The sequence below is a fragment of the Podarcis bocagei genome (assembly GCF_964188305.1).
Source record: "Podarcis bocagei genome assembly, chromosome: 2".
Lineage (NCBI taxonomy): Eukaryota > Metazoa > Chordata > Lepidosauria > Squamata > Lacertidae > Podarcis > Podarcis bocagei.
The window spans coordinates 97,052,606-97,066,220 of NC_138126.1; the positions used below are offsets into that span (position 1 = coordinate 97,052,606).

Consider the following 13,615-nt stretch of genomic DNA (forward strand, 5'->3'; position numbering starts at 1 on the left):
GTAAGTGCTGCTGTTTTGTGTATAGACGCAAGAAACCAAAGCCTAGTGTTTCAGTAGTAAATTAGTAAATTGCATAGTCTGAATCTGCAACATAGGAAATACTTGGCTTTGAATGTGATCGGACTGTATTGTAACATTCATTTGCTGTGTTTCAGGCATGGCATTCTATAGAATCAAATGCAGTGTCTTAACACATTACAGCAAAAGCTGCAGCCAAAACCATTCATATTAATATGCATCTTGTGCGTTGAACCTTTTGGCCAGAATAGCAGTGTCAGCATTGGAGGTGCATTGCTGTAAGCCTTTCCAAATGACGCTGTGGCTCAGATGTTGATTTCTGCAGAGAGTAGTTTGCACCATTACTCAGAGTCCTGGAACAAATGTAGCTATAAAATGAAAAGGTAGATTTAATGGTACTCTTTCAGTTTGTGTCCGATCAGTAGCCTTATTCAGGATTTAGTAAACACTCTTGTTCTCTTTTCCATGGCAAGATGTAAGCGTGAAATCCTGAATCGGGGGTTTGATGGATTCCTAACTCAATATCAAACTCAGTATTGAAAACATGTCTAGATTGGGAGAGGGCATTTAGGGGTGACACTGAGGGACACAATGCCCCTTGCAGCTAAGTTGCATAGTTCAGTTTCACATTCTGTTGCCTTGCATGAACACTGAGAGTACCAAACACTAACCAGTGTTTGTTATTCTCATGGTGGAGATGCTTTGTGAACTGTTGAAGAGGGATTCAACACTCTCAGCCTTGTTTTGTCACTCCAGTTCAGACGTATGAAGTTAAATATTCTTGCCTTCCATCATAATTTTTTTTAAGACATGCAACACAGTGTTCAGATGAAGAAGAGAACAATACATGTGCTAGGATGCTTGGGTATGCCTGTACTTGCCAAAACAAGTGACGTGTAGTAGCTAACGTTGGAAACACTCTTCCTGGAACCCTTTTTGAGGTTTCTTTCAGCTGCTTTTGGTGATCATGAGAATTTCTGAACCCCAACTGATTTAAAGCCCCCCAATTTATGGTTATGTTGCAGTTAGCACTTTTGTGTGTATTGATTGTGTTCTCAGCTGCTGCAAGATATTCTATACAGGGAACGGCGAGTATATTACCTTTTTAAGAAACAAAATACAAAGCATTATGTTGGTAGCATCATCCAAATGTACCTTGCCACCTCAGACCATGAGCTGGCCTTGGTCATTTTTAAAGGGGGAGAGCAAGACACTTGAAGAATGGGAGAAGGAAAAGAGTGGCATACATAGAACAAAATAGCTTGTACTTCTCTGAATCACGGTCCTGACTTGTATTACAAGTTAATGCAGGTTAAAATGCCAGTTGACCTGTATTACAGTCATACCTTGGGTTAAATATGCTTCAGGTTGAGCGTTTTCAGGTTACGCTCTGCGGCGACCCGGAAGTAACGGAGCGCGTACTTCCGGGTTTCGCTGCTTGCACATGCGCATACACTCAAAATGACATCACACGCATGCACGGAAGCAGCGAATTGCGACCCGGAGACGCAGGTTGCATTCGCTTCAGGATGCGAACAGGGCCGCGGAACGGATCCCATTCGCATCCAGAGATATCACTGTACAAGTTAAAAGCCCAGCATTGGGAGTCTACCCATTTCCCAGAAACTCAGAGCATTCCACACCCCACCCCACGTGCATGTAAGGTCCAAAGACTTTCTGGGCTACACTAGTTCATAAAGGTTCTACTCTTCCCCTTTGGAGTCCTCCTTCTGGATGAACAAAGGCACCTATTTAGCAATGAGAGCAATTTTTAAAATGTGTTTCAGCAGTAGGTGGAGGAAGGGAGAAAAGCATCATCATATGGTTAGTGAGCTAATTCATATATTATAAAGCACCAACCCTCTGAAGTGTGTGTGTCTATGTGTGTTTCCATTAATAGACCCTGATGTTTGGGAACAGCTACAGAACCCAGCCATCAGCTGCATTTTGTAATGGACTATGCTCATTAATAAATAAAAATAGGTTATTACAGCAGCTGCCAGTTGACTAAGAATTAGTTGAGTTATGAGTTAATGATGCATCTGGGTTCATATCCTCTTCCTAAGCAAGCCAAACAGTATGCAGGCACAATTGAGCTTTTCTTTACAGACTCAAAGCAACACAATAAACCAGGCTTATTTATTAATTAATACTTTGATACTTGTTCTGCAGATAGTGGGCAAAATATCTAACATTTCTACAGCATATTTCAAGTGTTTCAAAGAGCACGATACCTGAATATTGTTACATTAGTCTTATCCCCACATTGCAATATAATGAGGTTGAGAGAATGCCGACTTTCTACAGAAATTACCACATTACTTTCGTTCGGCTTATGGGTAAAATGAAGAGACCAGTCTTGGTCTGAGAGCTTACTTATTAGGCAGTTAACATCTTGTTTAGCAAGCAAACTATCTGATGATGTACAGGGGTCCCCAACTTGCAGGGAAAGGAACCTATATAATCTGGGTTCCAAAGAAGGTTGACAGGAGGCAAAGAATGCGGACTCAATAATTCTCTCAAGAAAGAAGGCATAAAAGGGACTCTGTTTTTTGCTTTTTTTCTTGGGTCTTGAATTTGTGTTCTACTGATAAATAGCAGGTGAAACTTTCAGGGCTGTCTTGTTTCTGCACAACTTGTGTGTCCTGCAGTTGAAAAACCTTTCATTCACCTTTCCAGGACAGCCAGTGTGGAACAGTAATTGATGTGAATATAGAGTGTGCCGTAAAACTGGTGGGGACCAACTGTATCCTTTATCCGGTCAACAGCAAAGATCTTCAGAATATCTGGGTGAGTGTGTTTAATACTACTTATCCTCACACAGCATGAAAGCTAACAACTTAACAGATTTAATCAGGAACAGGCAGGGATGATGTTACATCCCCTGATGTGAGTGGTTTCTTTTAACAAGACTAGAGTCTTCTCTGAAGAGAGTAATGCTTCTAAGCCCTACATGAGATGCAATTCAGAGACCTGAAGGACTGCTTACTACCACATAAACTTGTCTGCACATTAAGATGTTAGTTGTAAGGCACTTCCCTGGGCTCTCTTATATGGATTATGACCTTTTTGGTTGTAGTATCCTGACTCTGGCATGCCTTTCCTGGGGCCAAGCAAACCTAATTTGTCTGGTACTATAAAGACAAAGTAAAAGCCCTTAAAAAAACTAATCCCAGTTTGTAACTGGCTTAGTTCTCTACTCTGACTTAATCTTAAGGAGTTCCTTATCTGCTGTCATACTTTCTAATTGTTTTTAATTGTTAATCTCTGTAAACTGCTGCCCTGGAACTTTTAATATTGAAGGGTGGTATATAAATATTTGAAGTAAATGATGCAATACTTGCATTACTGCCACACTAGTTCTTTTCTGAATACGTTGCTAGCTTCTGTCAGACTGAGCAAAGGCTTAGTCTATAACAAATGGGGTGAGAAGCTTCTGCATAGTGATTAGCTAGGATGATCACTTGATCAATGCAGTCCCACGGCAACAGCGTGATCCTGAGCTGCAGTACAGTTAAAACATGGTGTTAGTAAAATCTTTAAAGAAACAAAGTATGTACATAAAAAATGTACAGGAACTGGCTGCCTGTAACTTCTGAGTTCGTTTGTTCATTCTAGATATTTCCTACCTTTATTTCATTTTTTGCTGTTTTTGTCAAAGGGGGCAGGGAATGGGTCTACAAAATGGTTTTGGCTATAGTCTGAAACCTTCCAAAACGAAGATAAATATTTCTGCTGGTATTCTTAACAAGGCAGAGAGATGCAACTCCGAATTGATTGTAAGAAAGAAGGGCAGTTGCGCTTCCTCAATCACTTAACTGTGATTGTGAGATTACCCTTGAGTTTACCCAGTATACTTGATATGTTACTGTTCATCTTTCCCATGAAATTTGTCAGTAACACACTTTTCCATCTCCCCAATCTTGTAGTATGGTGGGGTGGCGGAAAAACCTATTTCAGTAATCTGGGAAATGTACAAGTGTTAAATTCTTTTATATGCCGGATGTACCCTAATCCTGAACTTCAGTTCATTTTATTCCATGAGCTGAACAACGTGCTCTAGTTGTGACTATATGAACCAAGGAAGCAGGCATCATAACTTTCTTCTACCCCTCAGCCTTTCATGTACGGTGACTGCATTGCCTATGATTGGTGGCTTGGAAAAGTGTATGATTTAAAGAACCAAATCATCCTGAAGCTCTCTAATGGTGCCAGGTATGTCTGTTGCTTCTGTTACAGAGCATGCCTTTAATTTCTTGGTTGAGTAAATGTAAGACAGCCTTCCCATATGTTTTTTTAATTATTATTTCAACTCTCTTTGGCTATACTGGCTTGAGCTGATGGGAGTTGTCATCCAAAACAACTGGAGGGGGCGCCGGGTTGGGGAAGGGTGGCAGATTTCAGCTATCCTGTGCACCTTGACTTCATGGGACAAGTCCCATTAAACTTGATAGAACGTCTGCCTAAACACTCACAGGACCGGGCAGTTATATTGCTAAAGATCTTCCTATGCTTGTGCGCTCAGCTATGCAGGCAAGCATCTGAAGCCCCCCCCCCCAAAAAAAAAGAGACTGGTTCTCTGGACTCAGGTAGTTTGGTATGAGGAGAGATGCTGCAACAAATACCCAGGTCCCACATCTTTAACACATTAAGCCTTTAAAGTTAGCACCTTGAATTTGACCCAGTAAAATATAGGCCAGGTATGAATACCTTGATTTGGTCAGTGAACCTGATCAGTATCTCCCCCTTCTTCACATGTGTAGCCCAACTTCGGCAGCTAGGCAGAACCACCCACCAGTGAATCATCTGATGTCACAATGGCAACAGGTGATTGACACCTGACAAAGCTCAAAGCAGGTTGCTGCAACTGTCCATCAGCTGATCGTTGGTGACAGGGAGCCCCTTTGGAGTCTCTGCAGGGGGGCAAAATGTTCCTAAAAATGGAGCATCTTGCCTTCTGTGGAGAAAGCAGTTCACCTTCAAAATGCTTCCTCCATTGGTTTGAAGACAAACTGCCTTCTCTGGAAAGAAAAAAAGCTCAGTTTTTAAACTGATCCCCCCCCCCCCCCAGAGAAAGCAGTTTGCATTCAAAGCATTGCAGGAATCACTTTGAATCTAAGCTGCTTCCTGCAGTCCCCTCAACAACACTAGGGAGATTCAAAGGGGGGGGGGAACCTCCCTTTCACAGCCAATTCCAGTTGATTGTTGAAGCTTTGGCCATGCAGGGCTTTCTTCAAGCACAGACAATCGGCTGATAATGGGGGGTGTCAAAGTACGTGACACAGGACTTTGCAGGTGCCGCCAATCAGCCAAGCCCCCTTTTGGTCCAGCTACAGCTTTACTGGTCCTACACCTAATGTCACATATTACATCAGGCAAAGGGCAGATAAGTGAGGCTTGGGCAAAAGGGACTGGTGGGCCTAATTAGGCTTTGCAGACTGCAGCTTCTTCACCCCTAATATATAGGCTGCCTGTGCAAATCCTACAAAATTGTCGTAGGTAAAATAATAATAATAATAATAATAATAATAATAATAATAATAATTATTATTATTATTATTATTATTATTATTATTATTATTATTATTATTATTATTATTATTATTTATACCCCACCCTTCCCGGTTCAAAAACCAGGCTCAGGGTGGCTAACAACAAATTTAAAACACTTTAAAACGCTTAATTATAAAAACAGCATAAAATACAGTATAAAAACATGAATGACAATAAAATTCAAAAATCAATTAGATAATCCCCATATGATAGTTTGATATGATATGATAGATAATATGATAGCTTGTCCCTGACCTGTAATATTTCTCAAAGCATCCCCATACCTATTCCAGATTAAACACATTGAATAGTACTTTTAAAATGAAATGATATCCAATATCTTCCATCTGCAGGGCTTAGTGTTGTTAAATCTTGATATAAGAGTATGTTAACACATATTTGCCATTAAGAAAGTAGTGCTGACTCTTGCAAAATCTGTGTGTGTGTGTTTTTAACAATTACTGCTTTTCCTTAGGTGTTCTATGAGCACAGAGGATGCAGCAAAGCTCTATGATGTCTGTCCACATGTCAGCGACTCAGTAAGTTCCCCCTCTTTGTTAGAATAGTTCTCAGTTTGTAGAGATACCTTTTATCATATGGGCCCCACTTGTGGGGTTCACATCTATGTGATGTGTTGGAAATTTGGAGGTAAGGAGCAGGCTTTGTTGCTACCACAACAATAGTAAAGTGCCTCTCCCCCCCCCCCAAGTGATTGACAGCCTTCCATTTATATGGGAGAAAGTACTTGTTTTCATATAAGAATATTTATTTATTTATTTTACAAAAATTTCTGTACACCAGCATCATCATCATCATCATCATTATTACTACTTACTTACTTACTTATACCCTGCCCATCTGACTGGGTTGCCCCAGCCATTCTGGGTGGCTTCCAACAGAAAATATAAAAATACAATGAAACATTATTCATAAACAACTTCCTGATACAGAGCTTCCTTCAGATGTCTTCTAAAGGTTATATAGTTACTTATCTCTTTGACATCTGATGGGATGGCAGTGAGGTTACAGGGAGCCAAGCAGAGGGCCTTCTCAGTAGTGGCACCCCCCTCCCCAGTGGAACGGTCTCCCATCAAATGTCAAGGAAATAAACAACTATCTGACTTTTAGAAGACATCTGAATGCAGCTCTGTATAGGGAAGTTTTTAATGTTTGATGCTTTACTGTGCTTAATGTTTTTGATTTGTTGGAAGCCCCCCAGTGTGGCTGGGGCAGCATATAAATAATAAATTATTATTATCACATTGTTGTTATTACGGGTGTCAAAAATACACAGCTCTCACACTGTTCAGATGTCCACCTTGCTTGTTTGAAATTTCATATGTCAGGAACAATTGTTTCCACCTTTATAACTAGGGAAATAGAGCCATTGAATGCAAGAACTCCAGAAGTCACTGAAGATAATTCAATCATATTTTCATGGTAGATTTTCCACCTTTGAAATTCTGCTACTTGGTACTGAAGTAATTCAAATGAAACTAGGAGCTGTTTGTTTCTAGTACCTTATGACGTTTCCTCCACTATTCGTTATTCTGCATACCTAAGATTTCCCTAGTTGCCTTAGAAACTGCTGTTGTGGTTGACTGTAGCAGAGAAAGAGCACTTCAGGACCAAGGAATCTTAGAACAAGTTCTGTTCACTTAAGAATTTTGTGAGTGACTAGCATTGGACCCGGAACGCAGGAATCTCATCCCACAGGGACAAAATGTGGTCTTAATCATACCTGGCTCTGACTTGCACTTCTTTCTTGTATTGCTTCTTCTTTTCAGGGCCTCTTCTTCGATGATTCATATGGCTTTTACCCCGGGCAAGTTCTCATTGGCCCATCAAAAGTCTTCTCGAATGTGCAGTGGCTTTCAGGAGTGAAACCTGTTCTTAGCACAAAGAGCAAGTTCAGAGTGGTGGTGGAAGAGGTATGGCTCAGTGAACTTGACTGTGTTAAGGGATCACCGCCTTGCCTGGAGTTTTCCACAAAACAAGCTGTGTTGTGTTCTTTGAACCAAACGCGATGAAAAAATATTCTACAAAAGTTTAGGATCAATATTTGTTTTTAAATGATGTACAACTTGTGAGTGAGGACCTCACCTATCATTTGTGCTTTGGTTAAAATAGAAATGACCCCATTTTCACTTCCACTCCCTGATTGGTTCTTTGATTTGAGTCCCCATTCAAGCCCAGCCATGAAAGATCTGTAGGATGAAAATAACCTTCATTTTAAATTGTATCAAGGTTGGTATATGAATGGAACAATCCTCAGTAAGTGATGCCAGCTTGATAAAAAGCAGGTTTGTTTGAATTGTTTCCAAAAAGCAAATAACTGCTTCTTCATGCTATAGCTACTTAGGTCTGATACGGTTATGCAGCACCTAAACCAAGATAATAGTCCTAGACAAACTTAAAGGCATTCTGTGAGTTGGACAAAAGATACCAAAGTATGAGTGTCTTAACAACTTCAATAACAAAATGCTACTTGATATTTAATCTCGTGGAATTTTCTAAAACCATTTTCTCCTCTCCTCTGCCTTGTTTTCCTTAGGTGCAGGTGGTGGAGTTGAAAGTGACTTGGATCACTAAAAGTTTCTGTCCTGGAGGCACAGATAGTATAAGTCCACCACCGTCTTTAATCACCCAAGAGAACTTGTCTAGGTAAGGAGTTCTTCATATTAATACCCTAAAAACACTCGCCCCATTAAATTACATTCTGCCAGAAGGTTGCTACCAGAAGAGCAATAGTTTACTTGGATGAAAACAGAGTTATTGCTATAGTATTTGGTGCAAACATTTGAGGTGGGATGGTGAATGATCTAATAATATGAAATGGCATGTGTACAGCTGTTTGTGTGCTGTTACAGAGCAAAAGGACTTTAACAATCTGTTTATTTTCCTCCTGCACATTCAAACTTCATAGTATGCTTCATATAAGAGAACATTCCCCTTTGTCCTGCATTAACAAATACTTTTGCACTGTTGAATTAAGCCTAAACCCATGTAAAATGAGGAAGTACTGTCTTTCTCTCCTAAACAGTTCCCCCCCCCCAAAAAAAAGTTATCATCTTGTAATATATGAAAGCCCCTGTAGAGGTGTCAGGCAGTGCTAGGACTTTGGGGAAAACTGTATCAGCCAGCAGCAAGGTGGTATCACGGTCACATTGTTTTTGACAGGGTAAAGCGCCTGGGGTGCTTTGACCATGCTGAGCGGCAACTTGGAGAAAGGTGTCTCTATGTGTTTCCTGAGAAAGTGGAGCCGGCAAAAATCACATGCGAGTGCCCAGAGAGAAACTGTGTTCTGGGAGAAGGATCTGTTGCCAAAAAGGTATGTATGCTGGCGTCGTTTGGCTGATAATATCAAACTGCTTCACAGAACATCAAACTTCTTTGCAAAGTTCTTTTATTCAGAATTTCTCTAGACTGTTTTGACAGTCTTGTTAAGATGATAATCCGCTGATGTGATTAAGATAATGGTAGTGAGCATTTGGGAACTACGCACCCTTGTACTCCTTCAGCAGCCTCCTCTTTATTGAGAGCACATTTTCCCTTACCCACACATAAGAGAAATACTTGCACCAGTGTTGATTGCAATTAGGGTTTGAGTAGGTGCCCTGCTTAACCAATATTCTTAACCATCTTCAGGTGCCAGAAGAACACCAATTAAGTGAAGTCCCTGCTTAGTCTTAACCATAATTGCATGACTGGTGTTCATGTTTCCCTAAAATATATGTCAGGAAGGAGGCAGTGGCTTTCAGTGGCTACAGTGAAACTGTGTGATCCCACAGTTAAGAAAGCAAATTGCCAGTAGCACTGTGGCACAAAAGATATGATACTTAATGATCAGAGAAAATGTGAACTTGTTGAGCTGAATGGTCTATAGACAGAGAGTTGTTATGGGATGAGTTTGCCTTCATTTGGCAACTGTTGCATTCATTAGATAAGAAGTGATTGAGAAGTGATTTGTAACCTCCTATAATCAATTTCTGTGAAAAATATGTTAGCAGGGGCATATGAATGTCCATCCGATTTTGATGCATTCCACTAATGGTGCGCTGTCTTCAGAGTAAATCTCTGTTGATTGGCCCCTTCAGTGATTCTAAATGCGAGATGGAGATTTGTTTAGAATCCACATTGCAGGTGGTTGTTTAAATTCTTTCAGTGATTTCAAGTAGAAAAAAAACACTCTCTTTTTAGCTTTAACCACCCAACATATTCATTTCACCATTCTGAGACAGTGGCTCTGTTCTCATGTAATATTTATCCAAACCATGACTTAGGATGAATGCACAGGCTCCTGGAGAAGTCCCAGCTGCTTTGCTCCTTTTCTGGCCCTGTTTGCTACTGTTCTGAGCTAAACCAATGATATTGGCTTAGTGTGTTGTCCAAACCTGGGCTCATGGTTGTCTAGAGCAAAACAAACCACCAGCCCTTGGTGCAGACAAAAAGATGGAGCCAAACCATTGCAGAACAGCGCAGCAACGGCAGAGAATTTGAAAAGCACCCACAATTGCCTCTCCAAGAGTCTGCACATTCCCACTAAGGCATGGCTTGGCTTGGTGTTATGTATGTAGCAGGGACTCAGCTGTACAGCTGCAAACAGAATGTTTTACGTGTGTTTTAAGTGCATTATACAAATGTGACACTAGATGGCAATGGTGAGCTTATGGCAAATTCAATATATTTTTCAAAATGCTTTTAAAAAAGCATTTTCACAGCGTTTTTTGTATGTTTCTAGATTCAACCCAGGTCAATGGCTCTCTACAACTTCCACCCATGTTGCTACATGGGATCCCCCCCCCTGAGATTATTCATTCACTTCAATGCACAGTGAGGGGGAAAGTAGCTAGCCCAGAGTTGTGTGTATCGATTGAATTTAACAAGCATCTCTCTTAGGTCAAGTATGAATATGCATTTGTCATGGTTTCTGTCCCTCTCCCATGCATGTTTATATTGCTTCTACCAAGTGTAGAAAGGAAACTACACAATTAAAATAATACAGCTAAGGTGTACTGTGCTAGATATAGCTGCCTCCTTCCTTTTTGAAGTACTTTTGGACCTTTCTGCTCTACTTACGTTTCAGTGAATTCCCCCCCACCCCGCCTAGCCTGTGGATGTAGCTTCTTAATACTTACAACTGCTAAATATCTTCACTTTAATAGCCATTCAAATATATTGAGGGTTTTGGTATCTTTCCATTATCAGATGTATACCATTCTAGCAGCTACTTTTGACAGTGAAAAGGTTTTTAACATATTTGTTAATAATGAACAGAATATGGAAATTCACATATTTCTAAAGAATGCTCTTATTTAACTAGGATAGAACAGCTTATTAGCGTCTTCCAGTGTCTTGTTGTAATAATGTGCTAAGTTTCATTTCTGCCCTTGTAGTTTTAGTTTATGGACAATTTACTCTAGCTGTTCATAGTGCAATTTGCTTAACTCTGTTAATAACAGGTAGGTCTGTGTCTCTCATTACAGTATTTCTTTAATGAGAATTGTGGGGACTACATTCCTTAATCCTGCTTGCAAATCCAATGAAGTGCAGTCTACAGGCATTAATAGTGGTTTACCATAGGCTCAATTTAACCCCCTGTTTTTGTGATCTTTTTGAGGGAGGTTGTTAAGCATCTGACAGGCCACGAAACATGGTTGTCTGTCTGCTTGGCTCACTAGTTTAGCAGCCTGCGTAAGTGGTTTCATGTGTCACTATAGTGGTATTTCCCCCCTACAGAATCAGCATTTACTTCTAAGAAAATGAAACCAAAATTTTTGAAATCTCCCCTTTGGGTTAAAATATGAATAAGATGCAATCAAACTGTGAATCATTTCTTTGGACTTAATTTTCCTCTTTAAATATTCCCATGCTTTCATCAATAATACCAAAACTGTGGTGTTTAATATTGCAGATGGCCTGTCCTTGTTTCGTATCCAACGTAAAGCCTGAAAAGGTACTGTACTAAACACTTGTTCTATATCTGTTTTTAAAAAGCTTTGAACTTCCTCCTGTACGGTAGCTAAGTGTCTCCAATTTCAGCATGCAAATGCCACCTTCCTCCAAAAAGGCTGTTAATATTCTAAATAGCTTATTTTTCCATGTAAACTCATCAGCAGATTTTGACATTTGTTGATCTCTTTCTAGGTAAACCCACATTACTTAAAAGAGTATTTGTAGGTGTCATTCTTTTTAAGTGCCATAATTCCTCCTCCAGGGAAAGGTTATCTTAACCTTTTTAAGAACAGCTTAGCCAATTCTAACTTCATTTTGTATAATTTTGATAATCTTCTAAATTAGTAATAATAAGATTCATGTCTGTCCGTGTGATAGAAATATGCCAGGAGGAAAGTGCATGTTTTAACTGAAATCTGTATAATATTCCCTGCAACACTTATTTCCCCATCCTGACAGAGGAGGCCCCTGCTGGTTGAGGTCACCAGGCAGAAGGGGTGTTGGCAGGTCTTGCTCTCCTGACAGCAGTGCTTTGCATTTTGCTATAGAAGTAGATAATATCTTTTCACTTGGGGACAGGAGCATGATGATGGCAGTGTCTGGAATTATTGACATGTTTTCTCCTCTCATGGCTGCCTTAGATGCTGCTTATTTCCTTTCTTACAGAACCCCAAGGGGACAACATAAATGGTATCCACTCCAGTTAGTGCAACTAAATATTACCATCCAGGTTTCTAAGCTCTTACTTGCTGTAGTGAGAGGATTGCAGGCATGAGGACACTTATAGGTAAAAAGTAGGGAGGAAGGAGAGCATAAATGCCTCCTAAACCTGGAGGTTCTCTTGTGCAAGTACCTCCTAGGGAATTTTCTCTGCATCAGGACTTCTGGTTTTGAAACTTGGCAGGATATATGTGGGAACCAGTTACTAACATCTGGCTTGCACATTTACAGGGGAGAACTGACGGTGCAGAAAAATCATGTTTAAAGTATTCCACCTGCTGATTCTCCCCCACACGTCCTCTTCTCCCCCCCCCCCCACCACCTTTTGTATTTGCAATATGAGGGAAACACAGTTGGGAACCTCACTTGTCTCTCAGTGTTGGTATGTGTTGACATTACAATACTCTGAATTGCCTTGTGTCAGTTATGACACATTATAGACTGTAATGAGCCCCAAAACTTGGGTTTTTATATTGATACTTGCCACCACAAACAAGCTGATGGGCAGTGACTTCAATCCTGCTTTCTGCAGGGATCAGCTGCAGTTCCCCATTGGAAAAGTCGGTTGCTCTTCCAATCCAGCGATGTCTATACCTGCCACACACCTGATTGCACATATAATGTCAGGTGTGGGGCAAGTGAGTTCAATTTGGGGGAAAGTGCCCACAGGCCGGAGGTTCTCAGTCCCTAAACTAGAGTGACAGGAGTTTGTGGGGTTTTTTAAATGTATAAATTGATTACTAAACTTTCTGTCGGGGTAATTGGCTCTTGGGTAGAAAGAGAACAGAATCTGGTGGGGAGTACAGTTGTTGGGGATGGTGCTCTGCTGGCTTTGAATAATGAATAAGGTTTTAGTTTTATATTTAATCATAGCTGAATCTTTGTATTCCCTCCATGACTTAACGTTAAGGTATAATGGCTTTAGATTTATTGCTATGAAGCTAGATGTAGTATTGGGGATATGAAGTCCTCCTAGAAAAAGTTAATCTTCCTCCTGAAAAGCAAGGAAAGCATCACGACTTCGGAGACTTGTTCCTGCCACTTTTTGCAGTGCAGTTTCTGCTAAATGCCAGTAAACATACTTAAGAAATAAGTGTGAACAGAAAACCATAGTAATGGTGCTATTAAAAAAACTTGGTGAGAGAGGTACATTGTAAAGAAGGCTAGGCAACTGAGTCCCAACTGGGCAACATAGTATATTAATAAGGCCTCCTTAAGAATGTCTCAAGAACTGTTGGGTTTCACCTTGCCAGTGCATTTACAGCTAATGAACTTTTAAAGTCTCTTCCTCCACACTCTCCTCTTACTGTATTTTCCTGGCCCCATGCTGGCCTCTTTAAGGCCTCTGTGGCCTTTGGCTACTTGTGCT

The 13,615-nt window shown here is 40.4% G+C and overlaps 1 protein-coding gene across 2 annotated transcripts in view; it reads left to right on the plus strand.

The window, feature by feature from the left end:
* Window positions 1-13,615, plus strand: part of UBE2O (ubiquitin conjugating enzyme E2 O) — a 63,705-nt gene that overhangs the window by 31,653 nt on the left and 18,437 nt on the right. Inside the window, exons 3-9 of one of the 2 annotated variants that reach the window (XM_081185349.1) lie at window positions 2,698-2,808; window positions 4,136-4,233; window positions 6,047-6,110; window positions 7,359-7,502; window positions 8,126-8,235; window positions 8,752-8,902; window positions 11,486-11,527. In XM_081185349.1, the coding sequence (XP_081041475.1) occupies window positions 2,698-2,808; window positions 4,136-4,233; window positions 6,047-6,110; window positions 7,359-7,502; window positions 8,126-8,235; window positions 8,752-8,902; window positions 11,486-11,527 (720 nt within the window). The remainder of the gene's footprint in view (window positions 1-2,697; window positions 2,809-4,135; window positions 4,234-6,046; window positions 6,111-7,358; window positions 7,503-8,125; window positions 8,236-8,751; window positions 8,903-11,485; window positions 11,528-13,615) is intronic. The other variant, XM_081185350.1, reaches the window with a different exon arrangement.